The sequence below is a fragment of the Cucumis sativus genome, chromosome 6 (genome assembly GCF_000004075.3).
Source record: "Cucumis sativus cultivar 9930 chromosome 6, Cucumber_9930_V3, whole genome shotgun sequence".
Classification (NCBI taxonomy): Eukaryota; Viridiplantae; Streptophyta; class Magnoliopsida; order Cucurbitales; family Cucurbitaceae; genus Cucumis; species Cucumis sativus.
Window position 1 is genome coordinate 5655466 of NC_026660.2, and position 18073 is coordinate 5673538.

The 18073-nt window shown below is 32.7% G+C and overlaps 3 protein-coding genes and 1 long non-coding RNA gene across 7 annotated transcripts; 3 read left to right on the forward strand and 1 right to left on the reverse strand.

Annotated features, from left to right (window-relative positions):
- The first annotated feature begins 2006 nt into the window (after positions 1–2006).
- On the forward strand, positions 2007–4427 carry LOC101212789. The gene is made up of 2 exons (XM_004140552.3): positions 2007–3025; positions 3738–4427. The coding sequence occupies exons 1-2, from the start codon at positions 2087–2089 to the stop codon at positions 4191–4193; spliced, it is 1395 nt and encodes a 464-aa protein (XP_004140600.1). The 5' UTR covers positions 2007–2086; the 3' UTR covers positions 4194–4427.
- A 3257-nt stretch (positions 4428–7684) lies between these two features.
- Positions 7685–12674, reverse strand: LOC116404431. 4 transcript variants are annotated; one of them, XR_004217277.1, is made up of 8 exons: positions 12383–12674; positions 10927–10978; positions 10730–10775; positions 9460–9510; positions 9290–9362; positions 9060–9112; positions 8701–8763; positions 7685–7930 (listed from the first exon to the last, which is right to left on the reverse strand). It is a non-coding gene; the product is annotated as an uncharacterized LOC116404431 (long non-coding RNA). The 4 variants fall into 4 exon arrangements; XR_004217276.1 differs by having other exon boundaries at positions 9460–10642; XR_004217275.1 differs by having other exon boundaries at positions 9460–10642; positions 10730–10978.
- A 1146-nt stretch (positions 12675–13820) lies between these two features.
- LOC101213433 lies at positions 13821–15990 on the forward strand. The gene is made up of 2 exons (XM_004140637.3): positions 13821–14859; positions 15323–15990. Exons 1-2 carry the CDS (start codon positions 13856–13858, stop codon positions 15732–15734), a joined length of 1416 nt encoding a protein of 471 aa, XP_004140685.1. The 5' UTR covers positions 13821–13855; the 3' UTR covers positions 15735–15990.
- A 972-nt stretch (positions 15991–16962) lies between these two features.
- On the forward strand, positions 16963–17881 carry LOC101213189 (dirigent protein 7). The gene has a single exon (XM_004140636.3). It carries the CDS (start codon positions 17044–17046, stop codon positions 17716–17718), a length of 675 nt encoding a protein of 224 aa, XP_004140684.2. The 5' UTR covers positions 16963–17043; the 3' UTR covers positions 17719–17881.
- The last annotated feature ends 192 nt before the right edge of the window (positions 17882–18073 follow it).

Genomic DNA, 18073 nt, shown 5'->3' on the forward strand with positions numbered 1-18073 from the left:
TGTAACAATTTAGTAAAAAAAACTTCAATTTATACGAATTTAGTAAATGTACTCTCAGTTTCGTACCAACACTGGATGAATAAACTTAAGTATGTAACATGAATATATATTCCCCTAAACTTTAAATTTGGTAATGAATTTGGTCAATATCGAATACCCCTGCATTTTTAAAAGGGAGACATTTCACATATACGAATAAACAACGAGATTCCATGCCAATTTAATAAAACATGGCTCCTACGTGCATTCTTACCACTATCAGAATCTTGTTTTTGTGAATAATTGCATGCACTGTTAGCTCTTTATTCAGCTAAGAATTTATCTAGGATGTAATTGAGTTGAGTTGGTAACTACTATAAGAGACTATACGATGCAATTATTAAACGTTGGTAATTAACTATTATAAAAGAGATTAATTAAGAGTTTATGTAAATAATGAAGTAAAAACTATAAGTTAACACAAACAATGAGATAAGAAACATGAGATAAAACGAATAACGAGGTGATCTCTTTGATTGTTGGTACACCCAAACGGTGGGTGAGTTTTTTTTACTCACTCAACTCAATTACATGTCAGTTTAATTTCCAAACGCCCTCTAAGTTAAATACACTCTCGGAAAAAGTTGTTTAAAATGATACTTGTAGGTTATTCCATATATATGTTATTTGACCCAAGGTTTGTCCTTAACAACTTTTTGACAATTTTGCTTGATGACCAACATCATTATTGTTGTTTCATATTTATTGCGCTCCTTCAACTTTTTTCTTAGGGTGTTCGTCTTAAGGGTTGGGTTCAGGATCGATTAGACACCCTAAACTCGAAAGGAAGTTATCCAAACCTTCCTACACTCTTACTCATGAGATTGAATAGAGACGACCAATAGGTTAGATTTTATTTATTAATTAATAACTAGAAAGTGTACGGGTAACCTTCCTACACTCTTATGATTCTTGTGCCGGTTAGCCTTGGGTCTCCACTTCTGATCCACTGACCTACTTGCAAACCACCTGTTATAGCCAACTTCGAAAAACATTAATAAAAAAGAACTAAACAAACTTGTTATTAAGAAACATTTTCTAAAAAAGTATCGTAAAAAACTCGTGTGTTTTTATTAATATTATATCTTTGGATTTTAAAAAGTAGAACTTCGAGAAGTAAACAAAAATATATCAAGTGTTTGTATGAAAAAGTATGTGAAACAAATTGAAGGTTAGTGTCATCGATCAAAACTTACGTTTGAAGCATAGTTTGTGAATGAACCAATGAAAACTAAAATGTGTAAATTAAAAGTGATCAGACCTTTTAATTTTTATTCTGTTTTAGACCATTATTTATGAATTGAAAAGATAATGATATCTTCATTCTTCAAATTTGAAAAGATAACGAGAGATTCTTTTATAACTTCACTTTTTTTAGTCTATAACATGGATTTTCAACCTTATTTATAGTAACGGAATCCCCAAAGTTAGAAACTAAAAGCAACATTAAAATTTCAATCAAAACCACAGTTTTGGATTTAGTATACATAGGTCAGGAGTTCTCATATTGTATGTACAAAACTAACATAATATCAATAATACTGTTAGTTTCTAATTTCTTTTCTTGAGTAAATTTGTCTTCCAGCCCCTCTGTAGACTCAAATTGAAGTATTACTCTATATACCGATTTTCTTTCACATTACTTTACTGAATTATTAAACCCCGTCAACGGATGTTATAAGTGATGGAATAAAAAAAAAATGGAAGCATTACTGTACCCTCATATAGGATAATACTTTTTGCCTTTTTCAACTGCAACTATATTCTTTTTGAACAAGATACTAAAGGGAGAAGATGGGATTAGGAGGCACACCAAAATATCTCTAACTTTTAGATCGACACCTTTCTAAGAAAGAGCTTTTCATTTGCAATTAAAAGAAGAATACAAAGTCTCATTTTAACTGTATATGGTTCTAACTTATCCCAATATACAACTATACTTTTCTATGAATAAAAGGGAGAGGTTGGGAATTGGGAGGATTCATCACACCTCAAAAAAAAGAAGAAGAAATCTATCTCTCGAGCTCCCTCTGTAGTAATTAATATAATGGGTCTCCCCAAGTACGGTGCATTCAGAAACAAAATAGCTGGAAAGTTCCTTCAATACATTCATGAAGGTTCACTTAAGGGTTACCTACAATACTCTTCTGATAATGCTATGAGCATGTTCTCAAAATTCACATTGGAGCAATCCAAGACAACTAATTATTTTCACATAAGATGCTGCTACAACAACAAGTATTGGGCCTCCGCCAAAGACGGCGATCACATGGTCAGTCCGTTCGTTAGCAAGCCCTCCGAAAACGAGTTCTCATGGCCATGCACATTGTTTAGGTTTGTCCAAGCTCCTACTGAAGGAACTTACTATTTATTCGATGTGTGGCGTCAATCGTATGTGTGTCGATGTACCACTAGCAAAAGTCACGAGGATTGCCTCACAACTAGATACGGCAACCAAGACCATTACTATGACAGAACCCACATATTAATCGACTTCGAAACCTTGATCGTGTTACCCAAACACATAGTGATTAAAGGAGACCTTAAACAGTATTTATGTACCTATTGGTATGAGGAAAATGAACATCTGAAATTCAATTCCGATGACATTGGATCGTCCAGGGCAGGCCACCAAGTGTTCAGCATGGGTGATGGAAGCATTCGAATCAAATGTGACCATTGGAATAAGTTTTGGGTTCGTCAATCAAACAACTGGATCTTAGCAAAGTCAACTGACACGACCGCAAACAACAAAGACACCGTGTTCTGGCCTATCAAGATTTCTCAAAACACTGTCGCGCTCCGCTGCCTTGGTAATAACAAGATATGCAAGAGATTAACTGCTGAGAATAAGGAGCATTGTCTCAGTGCAAATGCAGATACCATTACTAGGGAGGCACGTTTGGAGATCACTGAGCCTGTTATTTCAAGGGAAATGTACAACTGTAATTATCGTACAATGGATAGCAGGGTCTACGATGAACAGGTATACGGTTGAAATTAAATTGATCTAGACTTGATACATGAATTTTAATTTTGCATATGCATGATGTACTTTCCTACTCATTTTAATTTTGCATATGCATGATGTACTTTCCTACTCCTACTGGTATAAATATGGGTAAGGTTTCTCATTTGCATGGAAGAAAGAAAGTAAGAAAAATAAATTGATACTAATTAAATATTATTGAAGTTCTTATTTATTTATTTTAAAAAAGAACTTCAATAGGTGGACACCCGATAATCACTCCCGCTTCATTAAAAGGTAAAAAAAGTAATACAAGAAGCCAAGAGAGTACAGGGCTAGAGATAAGCTCAAATAGTTATACAAAAGCATTGATGTTTGAAGTAATAGAACTAGTACTATAATTGGAGAAGAGCTTTGATCCCCTAGTCCAAAAACCCGTAAGAGTTTGTATATCGTCTCAGATTTCAAGAGCAGTACGTTCGCAGTCTTTGAAAATCCTCCTATTCCTTTCAAACGAGATAGTCCATAAAGTAACAGCAAAGGAGTTGAAAGTAATGGCCCTTTTTTCTGTTTTTAGTATTGATGTTACATAAGTCTTTGCCGAGAGAAGCAACATTAGAGAACTTATGGCCCCATTTTAATCTGTTAACAGTTGTTTTGTGTGGAAAAGTGAAACGATCTTCTTCTCATGTCTCTTGATTTCTATTGTGGTTTACTACGTTTCCAACAGGTACTAATAATGGCAACCGAACATGCTACCAACGGCGGCACGAAAGAAGCATCTATGGCATTAAGTTTGAAGTATGTAGTTGAAGCTTCTAAATGTTGGGAATCTTCAGTCAGTACAGCTTGGGGTGTGGTGGCATCTGTTAAAGCCGGGGTTCCTGAAATTTTTGAAGTTGGGGTTGAGGTCAACCATAATGAAGAGAAGAGTCGCAGTTGGGGAGAAACCATTACAGACATGAGAGAAGTGATGGCAACATATACTGTTAATGTACCACCAATGACAAAGATGAAAGTGACTCTTATTGCAACTAAGGCCAAATGCGATGTTCCATTTTCGTACACACAACGAGACGTTCTCAGGGACGGAACACATGTTATTAAAGACTGTGATGATGGTCTTTACACTGGAGTCCATACCTACAACTTTGATTACAAAAACAAGCCATTTCCATTCTCATGAGCACCATATGTTCATCTTAATTAATCATCAAACCATCCTACCTATAACCATATCTTCTCTACGACTGATCTACTCTCTATCATGGAAATATATCTATAAATTTCCATTTATGTCTTAGCTTTGTGTTTACTCTGCTTTGTCTCTTGTTCTTTTGAATAAAGCTGCAACTAAATAAATGTACTCTACATTATTGCTACAGGGTATTGTAAAATATACAGCTTTGATTTTTATATATAAAACAACAACAGAAATGTACACACGTAATTAAGGTAAAGGAGAAACAACAAAAGGCCATACTTTTTGGCAACAACAAAAAGCTATAATTTAAGGGTTTTATCCACATTTATATAGCGGTTGTGAATAGAGTAGAGTTTGATTGCAGCAGTTCTCAAAAGTGTTGGAATAAAAAAAAGCAAACCGATATGCCATATATATCCTAATAGAAGTATTTTTTTTATTTACCTCAACAAATCATCTTTTTTATAAAAAAGAAAAAAACGTTTGCGCCAGAAAGTGCACCGAACATCTCTAATAGGTAGACACCCCTTAGCAATATTAACATTCCCTAGGTATTCAATAAGAACAAAGGTACATGATGATTAAATAGTTTGTTAACTTTTTTTTAGGATTCGTTTTTATTCGTAATTAAGTTATGTTTAGGAAAATTGTCAAAAATAGCAAATTTGACAATTATTTGTGGGAAACTCTTACCAAAAATAGTTATCTCTTATTGTAAAAGAGATATAGCTAAATTTATTAGTTTTAACTTCTGATCTAACTAGAGTTTTACCCCTTCGAAATTGTGAACATCACCAATGGAATAAAATCAAGCAACATTTCAAATCCCCAAATGACAGTAGATGTATTGACCATCCCACTTGGAAATTGAACATTAATGGTAAATTCTCCGTTGCATCGGTTAAGAAAGTCTTTTCTAGCTTGAACCAAAGAGATGATTTTAATATTGATGATAACATTTTTTTCTCAACTTTGGAAAACCAAAATCTCCAAGAAATGTCATTTTTTCATATGGTCTCTTTTACATTGTTGTATTAACACTGCTGACATTCTTCAGAGAAAAGTTCCAACTCTCAATCTGAGTCCAAATCGGTGTTCTTTATGTAAAAGACACTCAGAGGAGATTGATCATATTTTCATAGATTGTCATACTGCCAAAATTCTATGGAACAAGCTTGAAGGACTTCTTGGATGGAAAAACCAACAGCAGAATGTTGTTTCCTTATGCTCTTTCCTCTGCTCAATAAAACAACGCAACAAAAGGGGTATCATCTTTTTTAATACTATTGCATCCGTGTTGTGGATCTTATGGTTGGAGAGAAATAATCGCATTTTCAAGGGCAAGGAAAAATCTACCATTGATCTCTGGGAAGACATCCTTTCTCTCTCAGGGCTGTGGGCTAGCAAATACTCTATGTTTGCAAATTGTAGTGCTTCCTCTATCGCTATCAATTTAAGTGTTTTCTAACTTTTTGTTGTGGGCTTAGCTCTAGCCCTTTAGCTTTTCACGCTGCCGTTTGGTTTTTGTCGTCTACTGTAATTGTACTAATTCTTCCTATATTAATGAAAGTCGGGATGATGAGGGTGCTAAGGAGGTGTCCACCTAGTTGAGATGTCCGGGTGCACCTACTAACCCAACGTATCTTTTTCAAAAAAAAAAAAAAACTAGAGTTTTAACTAAGAGGCATAGGAAAGTCTATAAATACCTTGTATCACTTGATATTTCATATACAACAAAAACTGAAAAGAAATAATACCTTGTTCCCAAAGCACACTGGACGTAGGCATTTGCCAAACTACTTTAAAACGTTGTGTGTTCATCTTACTCTTCTTCCTCTCTTCATCTTCTCTTCATCTCACCATCATCCAAAGAAAACTCAAAAGAAGAAATCCAGAAAACAGAGGCAAAGAAAGAAAGAGAAAAAAAAGTCTTGAGAGCTCCTTTAATCTTATGTAAACATTAGATGTACACGCAAGTGAAATGAAATGAAAAGTAAAACACAAGGAATGAAAGAGAGAGTACTCTTACATGTAAATAAGTGACCACTTTGTGTCCATACAAGTGACAACCCATTCGTTATTTACAATATATAGCAAAATTTTTAGTGATAGACACTTATATACTTCTATTAGTGACATTGATAGACAATATTAATAGAATCTAAAATTTTGCTATATCTTGTAAATATTTTAATTTATTTTCCTATAAGACTCTGTTATAAACCCAATTAATATTAAAAAAAATAAAAATATGTATTATACGTAACATATTATAAATTATACAATATTACAAAATAACTATACAAAAATTAGTTACCATATAAGGTGTTAATAAACTAATAATAGTTTATTGTCAAATAAAATTATTTCTTATTTATAACGGTAGTATAAAAACACATTGTTTAAAATATAATCAATTTCTAAATATTCTAATTAGAGCTACCATTATGTGATTTTATTGAATTTTTGTTTTGAGATCCATGCTTGTGGTTTAGGTTGCAGCAACCTGCTTTGATGAAAGTGAAACTTTCGACACAAGCAAAAGCACTTGGAGCTCAACTGTTTCAATGAAGCTAGATGAGAAAACCAGCATCAAATCATACATTCCTGTTGTTTTCGAAGATAATTTAGCAACTGGACCGGAGTTTTTGGGAGAAATATCAAATGGGGCGGAGAACCTAAGAACTTCACACCAAGTTCGTTGATATTGTGCACAAGGTTGTAGTGCAGCCATTGACAAAGGTGAAAGTGAAATTAGTGGCAACACAAGCTTCGTGTGATATGTGCCACTCTCTTATATACAAAATGATACTCTCCTGATCAATTGCTAAACCACTATTACATGGATGATGGGATTTACAAACACTACAAGAAAAATGGTCTACGACGACAGTTATTTACTGTCGCGAACAAAATTCATGACAGTTATTTTCAGTCATAGAAGTGGGAGTCATGAAAAGTCCTTCCATGACAGTTTTCAAAAACTGTCGCAATAACTTATTTCATGACATAAAATAAATGTCGTTAGTTAGCATTCTACGACATCAAATAACTGTCATATTTTATTTTATGACAATAAATAACTATCATCAATTATGTATTAACCGCAGTTAAATAAATGTCGCAAATTCGTTTATTGTGACATGTTTTAAATGTCACGAATATGTCAATCGCGACAGTTTTTTTTTTAAGAAATGTCATTATTTTGCTATTGATGACATTTTTTTTTCTGTCAAAGATAGGACAATCGTGATAATTAATTTTGTAAAAAAAAACTGTCATTGTTTTGGTATCCACAACAATTAATAACTGTCACAAATTCATATATTACGACATGTTTTTCCTGTTGCAAATTACTCGACTACTACAATTTTTTTCTGTTCTCTTTGCCACTTCGCCATTACACGAACCATTTGAATGACAATAATGTAGCCTACAATGACAATTTTGAATTTATACTATTGACACTCATATAGAAAAAAATAGACGACACTTAAATATATACGCTATAATACAATTTATAATATTCGTACATTTCCAATCAAGTTCCAACAATTTACAAGTACGAAATCCCGGCCCTTAATCAAAAAATATTTTAAATAGCATCAGAATACATATAACAAGATTTTATGCTAAAGCATAAACGACCAACCGAGAATGTTCGTCTCTGAAAATTTTCTTTGAAAGTAAAGTCATGAAGTTGTCAACTCCAGTTGAACCTACAAAGACAACATGAATACAAGCATCCATCATAGGACAAGAGAGTACAACTCTTATAGAAAATTTCAACATTGAGCATTACCTATCACTGCAATTCAATAGTTTGTTTTAGCATATATAACCACTAAAATTGAATATACCATATGAAGAACAATGTACCATATTGAAACAAAATAGTAAAAGATGATAGAATGAATTGCTATTGTGAACTTCCAAATATTGATCAGAAAGTAAATAGAGAAGAAAATTTAAATGCTTAAATTATATATTATCTCATAAGGCCAACCATCGATGATAGAAACATTAAGAGAAACCATCAACAGAGGAGAAAGCATGAGCTTCTTACACATCAAGTCCAACATCAACAAGTAAGGAAGTCAACTGACTAATTACTCAATTCTTAAGTTACATGTGAGATTCCTAAAGAGACATAAATAATTAAATGCTTCATTAGCTTCCTGAAGTACACTATAAAACAGGTATCCTAAATTTTGTATCTAAATAACTAAGTATTATGAGAAATCCGTGCAGAGTCTTGTAACTTAACTCAATCCATTTACCTTACTTGAGTGGTGGAAATGAAACAAACCATTTTTTAAAAGTGATAGGCTAAAAGAAATAAGCAAAACATTACAACCATTAAAGCCATCAAATTAACAAAACAAATTAAAGCCAATAAACTAAATCAAACAAATTAAAGACTTCACTTACATACAACCAACAAAATTATTACTTCATTTACATGGAGAAGTAAAACGCCGTTACAAACCTGAAACTTGTCTTCATCAGAGAGTTCATCAAGATCTGCTAGAAAGGAATCAACCAAAGTAGCCTACAAACCCCAAGAAAAGAAATTGGAAATTAATAAACAAGATAAATGACATGTACCTAATGTTGTAATTCCATGGAAATCGAAGTCCCAAATGAGCTTCCATAAGTTACCTCTTTGAAATTTCTTTTCCTTTCTATTTTGCTGCATTTTTTTTTTCAATATGGTCTTGGCACAATGCAATAATTAAGTGTGTTATAGTTTTTGCATCAGAATATTACGAGTTGAGTACATTGGCAAGAATTTCCAAAGAAAATGAAGATGGAAAAGACAATTTGAATGAATAAAGCATAAACTACCTTAATAAGTTCATCAGATGCAACTTATCCTATCACTTCTTCAAGGCTCATCTCTGCATTTAAGTTTAAAATTAGATGTTAGTGTGAGTAATCACACTTAGGAAAAGATACTAAAGCTTTTCAGCCTACTCTTGTCCTGACGTTCTAGAACTAAATTCTACATCTTGGATACTGAATTCACAATAACACTAAAATGTATACAATTGGAACTCAATGTAAAAATAACATACAAGTCGAGGTGGAGATAGCTTCAGGTTTTCATCTTTGCAAGCAGAACGGATATTGGTAAGTTTTCTTTACTTCCTACAAGATTAACGTGGAAAAAAAGAAAACTGCTTACCATGTAAATCAAGTAGAAACAACTTCGATCCAAAGTTTAAACATAAAGTTCTCAACTTACATCTAGATTTGATTCCCTAGAATGTTCTCCAATAATCATTCCATCATAAGTCTGCAACATAAATTATCAAGAAAACTAAGCAGAACATTTTCGAGGACCGATATATTATCTACAATGAAAAGATAGTGGATCCTTAGTCTAATGGAGACAACAAAATGTACATTTAGACCAACTCATAGCATAAAAGATAATAGGTACCTAAATGCAATATCCCCAAAGAAGACAGGATGTATGAATGAAAATATTTGGCATGATGTGCCAGCAAAATTATAGTTGCTTACTATGGAGTCAACTAAAGATATTCTTCAGGAGTCACCACCATGGTAGAATACACATTCACAAATGATAGCAAACATCTCTCACCAAGAAATAAAGAAAAAAGAAATAATATTTTGCCTAAGATCAGTTAAATATGAGTCATATATGTGAAGTTTATATAATATTGGCAACCGACCTTAGAGCATGATTAAACCTACAAAACAGAAAAACATTGAAGAATAGAACACCAATATTCTCATGACAAATAAACAATAAGAAACATTGAAGAATAGAACACCAAGTAATTGCATTCACAACACACAAGACTTGTGAGTGAGGTTATGTTATGGAGCTGAAAAAAAAAACAGAAATAGTAGCTAGATACTATATAGTATTGATAAGGTAATACAAATAATTAAATGCTTCATTAGCTTCCTAAAGTACACTGTAAAACACGTATCCTAAATTTTGTACCTGAATAACTGAGTATTATGAGAACCTAGTAAGTAATTGTAGAAGCTAATATACTTAGATCCTATCATAAAAACCACAGTAGAAGTATATACACCATTTACTTCTATTTTGTTCATTCTTTAGAGAAACGACATATAAAACCACAAAAAATAGAAATTATTATATTTTCCTGTGAAAAAAAACTACCAAATCCTGTAACTCCTTATTCCACCTTTTTGCAAGTTAAGATTAAAAATTTTAGATAAGAAAATTAACCCAAATTTAAGACTTTCTATCTTCATTGCTGGTATTTTATTTATTTGTAGGAAAATTTTTTGTTAACTCAAAAACTATGATTTAGATAACTAGAGAAAAAAAAAATGAAGCTAACATTACAATATCCCAAGGCCGTGAAGCTTTGGTAGAATCATTGTTTCTTAAAGTGTATTGCAAGCAACAAAACCTCCCAAACCTAGCAACAGTAAAATAAAATAGATTCACTTCAAATATCTCAGGTAAGAAGAGTTGAACTTTATTGGCATAATAAATAGAAAAATACCAATGAGTATGATTGTTGCATCTGATACTCCGTAGAGCATTACATCCTACACATGAAAACAAATCAGATACAATATATCTCTTTTGAAACACTTCTCTATTAAGCATTTTTTTTAGGGAAAGAAGTACTCATTTTCAGTATGCAAGTAGAGAAAGAAAGGAAGACAGAAGAACTACTAGAGTGTTTCTACTTTACACCTTGGCTTGTACAGCTTTGAAGCCCATCAAGCATGCAGTAATATGTAATTTCCTATATTTTCCAAAATATTCCCAAAAAAGAATGAATAGTTAGTTATAAAGAAAGCTAAAGTTTAGACAAAAGAAATGTCGTGTTTTTAACATTTTTAATACATAACACATATATATACATATACTGATCTAACTTTTGAATTAGAAGAGTATATATATAACAAGATCAAAATAAATTAGGATTTGAAGTATCACACCATATATGTACAAAATAATCAAACAACAACAATATTGTAATTAGAATTATATATTATATTATGATCACTATCAACTTAAATGATTTAGCATCTAAATTTGTTTATAATATAAAATGAGTTTCACAATAGAGGGGAACTAACAATTATTTACTCACATGTGAAGAATAAATGACCCTTAAAAAGGTCAAAATATCCAATTATACGTCTTTAAATCTTGTTCGATCAATCTAATTAAATTTAATCTAAATCATATATACATATATAATAGGGAGAAATTCAAAGTTTGAAACATAAATTTAATTAATTAAAACAAGATTTTCAAAAGAGTTTATAACAAACTTTACCTTTAAAAGGAGTTTGATAAAGGACTTCAAGCGTGAAAGTTCAAAATCACAAACTTAAATAAAATACCACCAGATATGTACCACATTAGTTGATCAAAGCAAACACACACACTAAAGAGAGGGAGTAGGGAAATGGGAAGGAAATGGCACCATCACTAAGAACATGATTTAAGTATCAATAAAAAGTCAATATTCTCCAAGCAAAAACATGAAAACTAATCATAAAGAATTAGGATTATGTTTTAACCAATCAAAATTTTATTCAAAGAGTCTTATCCCCTACTTCAAAAGAAAGTTAACTAATAAAATTAGAACCATTAAAATAAAATCTTGTTCACCAGGATTCCACTATAATAACATTCTAAAATGATTTCCTCCCATGTACATTCAATATAATCAAGATTTCCTCCCATGGGCATTTCATCAAACAATTGGTGGGCAACACAAAAGAAAGAATATTCATTTACTTAGTGGCAACCAGGAAACTAGAAAAATTAAGAAATAAATACAAAAATTTGTGAAGAACATATCTTAGATGCAATGTTGAGAATTGAGTTTCAAGTTTAATTGAAAAAATCGGCAGGAGAAAGAACTCGATTCTTCTTAAATTTCGACCATGAGGATTTTGTGTCCAGAAACCACTTTGCAATCTAGCAAATAGCCTAAAGCTTTATTCAAATGCCATAAAACTATCTTTTTTGGGATGACTTACTCAAAGAAAAGTACAGAGAGTAACGATTCAAAACCTTTCAACCCTTTCTCATAAAGACCTAAACTAACATTCATCCTTAATTGGAAACTAAACAAAGAACAACAGAAGAGGTAAAAAAAAAAAAAAGTAATAATAAGGGATGAAGAAATTACAATTGCCTTCTGGAAATGAGGATAAGAGGTGGAACGAATCTGGGAAAGGCGAGATTTGGAGGCTTCAGTGGCAGACTCCAAACAGTGGTCGTAGCCCGTTCGTCGTGTAGTACAAGAGGTACGGGAGGCATTGGAGTGGGGAGATGACCATGAGGGGGCAGTGCCGATGATGGACCTCGTCGTCGTCTGGAGAAGGGAGTTCAAGGAGTTCGGAGATTGGGAGGCGAAAGGGGAGAAAACAGAAAGGGGAGGCAAAAGGAGAGAAAAACGAAAGAAATGGGAAAGGGGAGAAGGGAATAAGTTAAAAATCCCTAAAAAAGATTATTTTTTATATATTAAATATATTGTTTTATTATTATTTTATTTCTATTTTATGATCTTAAATAATTGTCGCGAAAAATATTTTCTGAAAATTTTTATCTTTTCACTTCAAAAACGCATTTTTTTTTTCATTCCGTGACATATTTTTTTCTCCCTCTCTTTTGTGATATGAAAGGAATTAACCTTTTATAACTTAGAAGTTCAAAAGCGAATCATCGCAGCTGTGAAATGTCGAGAATGTGCTAAATAATGGTAGTGGATGAAATTAAGACCACCATGCATGCATGCACCACATATACTAAAATAAATAATATGTCAGCCAGAGCAGAGCAAAGGAGTAATGATATTATGTATATTAATTATCCTTTTGTTTTGGCTATGCTTTTAATTACCTGTACTGTTGTTTTGAGTGTTTGATTAAAATAAAGATACATCTTTTAATTGTCAATTTAATTATCTGTACTGTTGTTATAAGGTGTTTGTTTCTCCCTCTCTCTCTTTATATACATATATTAACCTACACATGCATCCTATCTATTAATTGGAAAAAGTTTAATTAGCCATTTGGGTGCACCTACTACCGATCTCTCAACTACTTCTAGTATTTTATGTTGAAAAGAGTCGAAAGGAAATTTAAGAACACATACAAATATTTAACTGTATATTCAATAACCATAACCACCTTTTCTTTCTAACTAGACATTTAATGCGCTAAGTTAAGTCTTTTTTTTCTTTCTTTTAAATTACAATACCAACAACTATTTTTTTGTCCTGATTCACCAAGATCGATATAGAATTTTTAACCATATCAATATTCAAAATATTGATGACATAACATTCTATAGTTTAATCATCACAATGTGGTAGACATTTAGAATGCCATGAAAATATTATAGTTTAATCAATCCGTAAAAGTTGACCCAAAAATTGTATGTATTAAATTGATCTATATAAATAAACTGCAATATAAATTAAGCTGACCTGAATTTGCAATATAAATTTAAGACGACTTACCATTGCGTTTATAAAAAATTTCAATATAAATTAAGAAGACCCAATATATTGCAATATAAACTAAGTAGACCCAGATTGCTATATAAGTTATCCTGATGATCACTTGAGTTAGAATTAAATAGAATTAATAAGAAAAATATGGAACTACCAGAGTTCATTGGGTTGCAATGCAAAAACTATAACAACAAATACTTGCGCTACATCTATGAAGACAATGAGGCACATGGTTTGCATCAATTCTCCAGCGACACCGTGGTGAGCGGCTATGCAAAATTCAAGGTGGAAAAGGCAAATATTGGGAACGGATACGTTCATATCCGATCCCTCTACAACAACAAATATTGGGTTCGTCGATCTCCAACTGAATGGTGGATCACTGCCAATGCCGACGAGCCAGATGAGAATGAATGCACATGGACATGCACATTATTCGAACCTATTCAAGTGGATAGCTGCAACAACAGTGGTCTTACAATTCGCCTCCGCCACGTTCAACTCGGCCACTTTTTATGTCTTTGGCGGATCCCTCCACCCTACGAGGCTTGCTTGTTTGCAGCGTCTACAGATCATGACGAATCGCACTTAGACATCTTTACGGTCTTTGATTGGGATTCTCTCTTCGTTTTACCCAAACACATTGCTATCAAAGGTGACAATGGCTGCTACCTTAGGAAAAATAGGTTCCAAGGAATGAACTATCTTACTTTTGACTGTACCAATATAAGTAACAAAGACGTCGCAATTGAGGTCTTCGACACCTCTTTTGGCGACGGTACCATCACAATCAAATCTGTTTGCTTCGATAACTTTTGGTCGCGTGAAAGATGTGAACATTGGGTTGTGGCTGGGTCTTGTAACTGTAACGCCAACGATCCCAACAATTTGTTCTTTCCCATAAAAGTTAGCAATAATGTTGTTGCTTTGCGTAATATGGGTGACAGTTTGTTCTGCAAGAGATATACTGACGAGGGTGTCATTAGCGGCCTCAGCGCCGTCAGCTCTACCATTACTGTAGAGGCAAAACTCGAGGTGTATGAACTTGTTGCCTATAGAGCGATCGAAAATGTTCAATTTTGCCTCTCGGACGGTCGGATCTATGACAAGAAAGTTATCACTGTTGCTACTGGCTTTGCTGAAAACAGGTTAAATATAATTCTGTTACCATTCTCTTTTGCCTTCAACATTTCATACTTAACCATTTTGATGTTTTCAGCTTTAAATTTAGTTTTGGTTCAATATTTTGCAATTTTACCATCAAACTTGTTGCCTATAGAGCTCATTTCTCAAATTTGAAAGTTTTTGCAAAAAAAAAAAACTAGATTTAACTTTTTTGGGATTAGTGGACACTAATCACGTGACCACTAATTAAGGATTGCACCAATGACATTTTAATTAGTTAAACCCATAATGGTTGACGAGTAATTTATGGGCATACAATTCAATTAAACTATTCATAAGCTCAAATAAAATGAAAATTATTAGTGCATCTTTGTACAACTCTCCCAGTTTTATACTTATGAACTTAAATAATTAAGAAAGATGCATGAACATGTGTGTAGCCGATTATTAATTACTCAAATGATATTTGGTTCGACGGTGGTGAAGGACAAAACAACTCGCTGTGATAGATGTGAAACTTTCATACAACGACACGAGGGTAAGTGCTTGGAGCTCTACAGTTTCGGCGAAGCTCGACGTGGAAACAAGCGTCATCAAATCGAGCGTTCCCATCATTTTTGAAGAGACTCTGGCGATTGGACCTGAGTTGTTTTCAGGAGAATATGATTGGGGAGAAGATACGAACTTGACAAAGAAGGTGGATACTGTGCACAAGGTTTTGGTGCAGCCATGCTCGAATGTTAGAGTGAATTTGGTGGCAACACAAGCTTCATATGATGTGCCATTCTCTTACACACAGAATGATACTCTCATTAGTGGCGAAAAGATTTCACTCAACATGGAAGATGGGATTTACAAGGGAGTTAATCTTTACAACTTTAAGTTTGAAACTGAATGATCGCGGTTTTGAATGTTGTTGTGTGTGATTTGTGTTAATAATGGTGGAGGAGTCTGCATGTTCTTAAACATGTTTGTTCGCCACAGCAAAGGAGCAGCGTTATGCTTCTTAGTTTGCATTTTCTCATATATCAGTTGTGATATTATGAGTGCATGTGTGTTAATAAGCTACTGATCATATGATGATCTTTTCATGTTTTTATGGGAATTTACCCAACGTTTATTATAAGATATATTTTCATTTCTAACTTTGCTAAGAGGTAGGTATGGATTTTTTAAGTTATTTTTATTATTATTACTACTAGCAAAAACGAGAATATCACATCTTTGAAAAGATAATTAAGAGATCTAATGCAATTTGATCAATTGGATAGTTATCTATAATTCAATTAATCCACACGTCAGTTAGATTTTAGTCAAACGTTTACGTGAAAAAAAAAATTGCATGTCAAATTCAACAAACAATTTAGAAGTACAAATAACTAACACTACTAGATTTATAAGTTTTTAATAATAATTAATTTTTAACAAGTTTATTATTCATAAATTAAAAAATTTTAAATACTAAAAATATTTTTAAATATAATCAAAATATCAGATCGATAGTGTGACATAGTTTGTGTATATATATATATATATATATTTGTTATTGGAAAATTGCATTAGAAAAAAGCAATTCACAATATTTTTTTATATTACAAATATAATAAGTAATCAAATTTTAAATTTATTATTTTTGTAATTAAAAAAAATGTAAAAATATGAATTTTATTGTTATAATTTTGTTTGGTTGGTGTTATTAAACGGACCTAAATGAACTTTTTTTAGAAGAAAAAGTAAAATAATTATAGTGAGGTTTGATATCACAAAATAATGCATGGCGTGGCTGTTTGCAAGCCTTATGTTTTGAAGTATCATTCAATATAATGTTGTTTACAAAGGGAAGGTCCACCGACAACCTTTAATCCCACAGCCAAATGACCACACAATCATTCAATACCAACCCATACCCAAAGCCTGCATAGTTGCCACGACCCACCATCTATTTTCATCATTCCCGGAATTCAAGACAAAGGATAGCCAATAAAGCAACTCAAGAGTCAAGTTTTTGTTTGCTTAAACAGCTCCAGTGACTAAAGGATGACTATCTTCAATCTCATCCACACACTTCACCTACCCCTCTGCCATAGCTCTTAACACCCCAAAGCTTTTACTGCTCCATCCAAACCCAAATTAAGGTAGGAAATAAATTTGTAATGAAGAAATAAAAAGACTGTGATAAAGGCTATATATAAAGACAAGCAGAAAATATGACAATCAAAAGCATCACTTGCTTTATCTTGTTGAGAAGAGCTGATCTCTTGAGAAAAGAAAATATGACAGCTTCAATCTCAGCCAACCATTTCCTCTTCCTCTTCCTCTTCCTTATTCTCTCTTCTTCCATAGCTTATACACAACAAGATGAAGCTTTCTTCATTAATAAATCCATGGATAAAAAGCTTCTAGGCCTTGAAACAGAGCAACTAAGCCATTTGCGGGTATACTGGCACGACGTTTTAAGTGGCAACAATCCGACTTCGATCGAAATCGTGCCCCCAATTTCAGACAAATTCATTTCAGGATTTGGCTACATTAGAATGATCGACAATGCGTTGACAGAGGAACAAGATCGAAGTTCGAAATTATTGGGAAGAGCTCAAGGATTGTACGCATCAGCTTCACAAGACAAAGTTGCATTGTTAATGGCTATGAATTTTGTGTTTACAAGTGGGAAATACAATGGAAGCTCCATTTCCTTATATGGAAGGAATCCATGGATGGAGGACGTTAGAGAGCTGTCAGTAATCGGAGGAAGTGGTCTGTTTAGGTTCGCAAGAGGGTATGCTAAACTTCATACTGTTGAGCTTGATATTGCCAAAGGGAATGCTGTTGTTGAGTACAACATTTACATATTCCATTATGCCGATTCTATTGCGTTGTTTTAAGGTCGACATGAATTCGATCTTCTAAGTGATTAAAAATAATTGTTTTTCCATTTAAGAGCACTTTTTTTTAGTCATCCGAATATGTATTCTTTAAATTTGGTTTATGAAAGAAATTCTCATTTCTTCGAGAAACTTTAAGAAACGTTTCTCAAAAAGTGCAAAATTTGTCTAAAATTTTGTAAATTTAATTTTCTTTTTAATTTTGCAGTACATATATATTTATATATTATTTTAGTTTCAGCTCCTATTTTTCATTGGAATACAAAACCATTTATAATTTTGCAATATATATTTTTTATCACTAAAACTATCAAGCTAGAACACAAATAAATATGACAAAATAAATACAATTATA

What these genes read in the sequence shown, in the direction of transcription:
- LOC101212789 (XM_004140552.3), top strand. Translation starts at nt 2,087, where the DNA reads ATGGGTCTCCCCAAGTACGGTGCATTCAGAAACAAAATAGCTGGAAAG. An exon ending in GCAGGGTCTACGATGAACAG is followed by an intron (nt 3,026 to 3,737) that starts GTATACGGTTGA and finishes CGTTTCCAACAG; the next exon opens with GTACTAATAATGGCAACCGA.
- LOC101213433 (XM_004140637.3), top strand. Translation starts at nt 13,856, where the DNA reads ATGGAACTACCAGAGTTCATTGGGTTGCAATGCAAAAACTATAACAAC. An exon ending in ACTGGCTTTGCTGAAAACAG is followed by an intron (nt 14,860 to 15,322) that starts GTTAAATATAAT and finishes ACGGTGGTGAAG; the next exon opens with GACAAAACAACTCGCTGTGA.
- LOC101213189 (XM_004140636.3), top strand. Translation starts at nt 17,044, where the DNA reads ATGACAATCAAAAGCATCACTTGCTTTATCTTGTTGAGAAGAGCTGAT.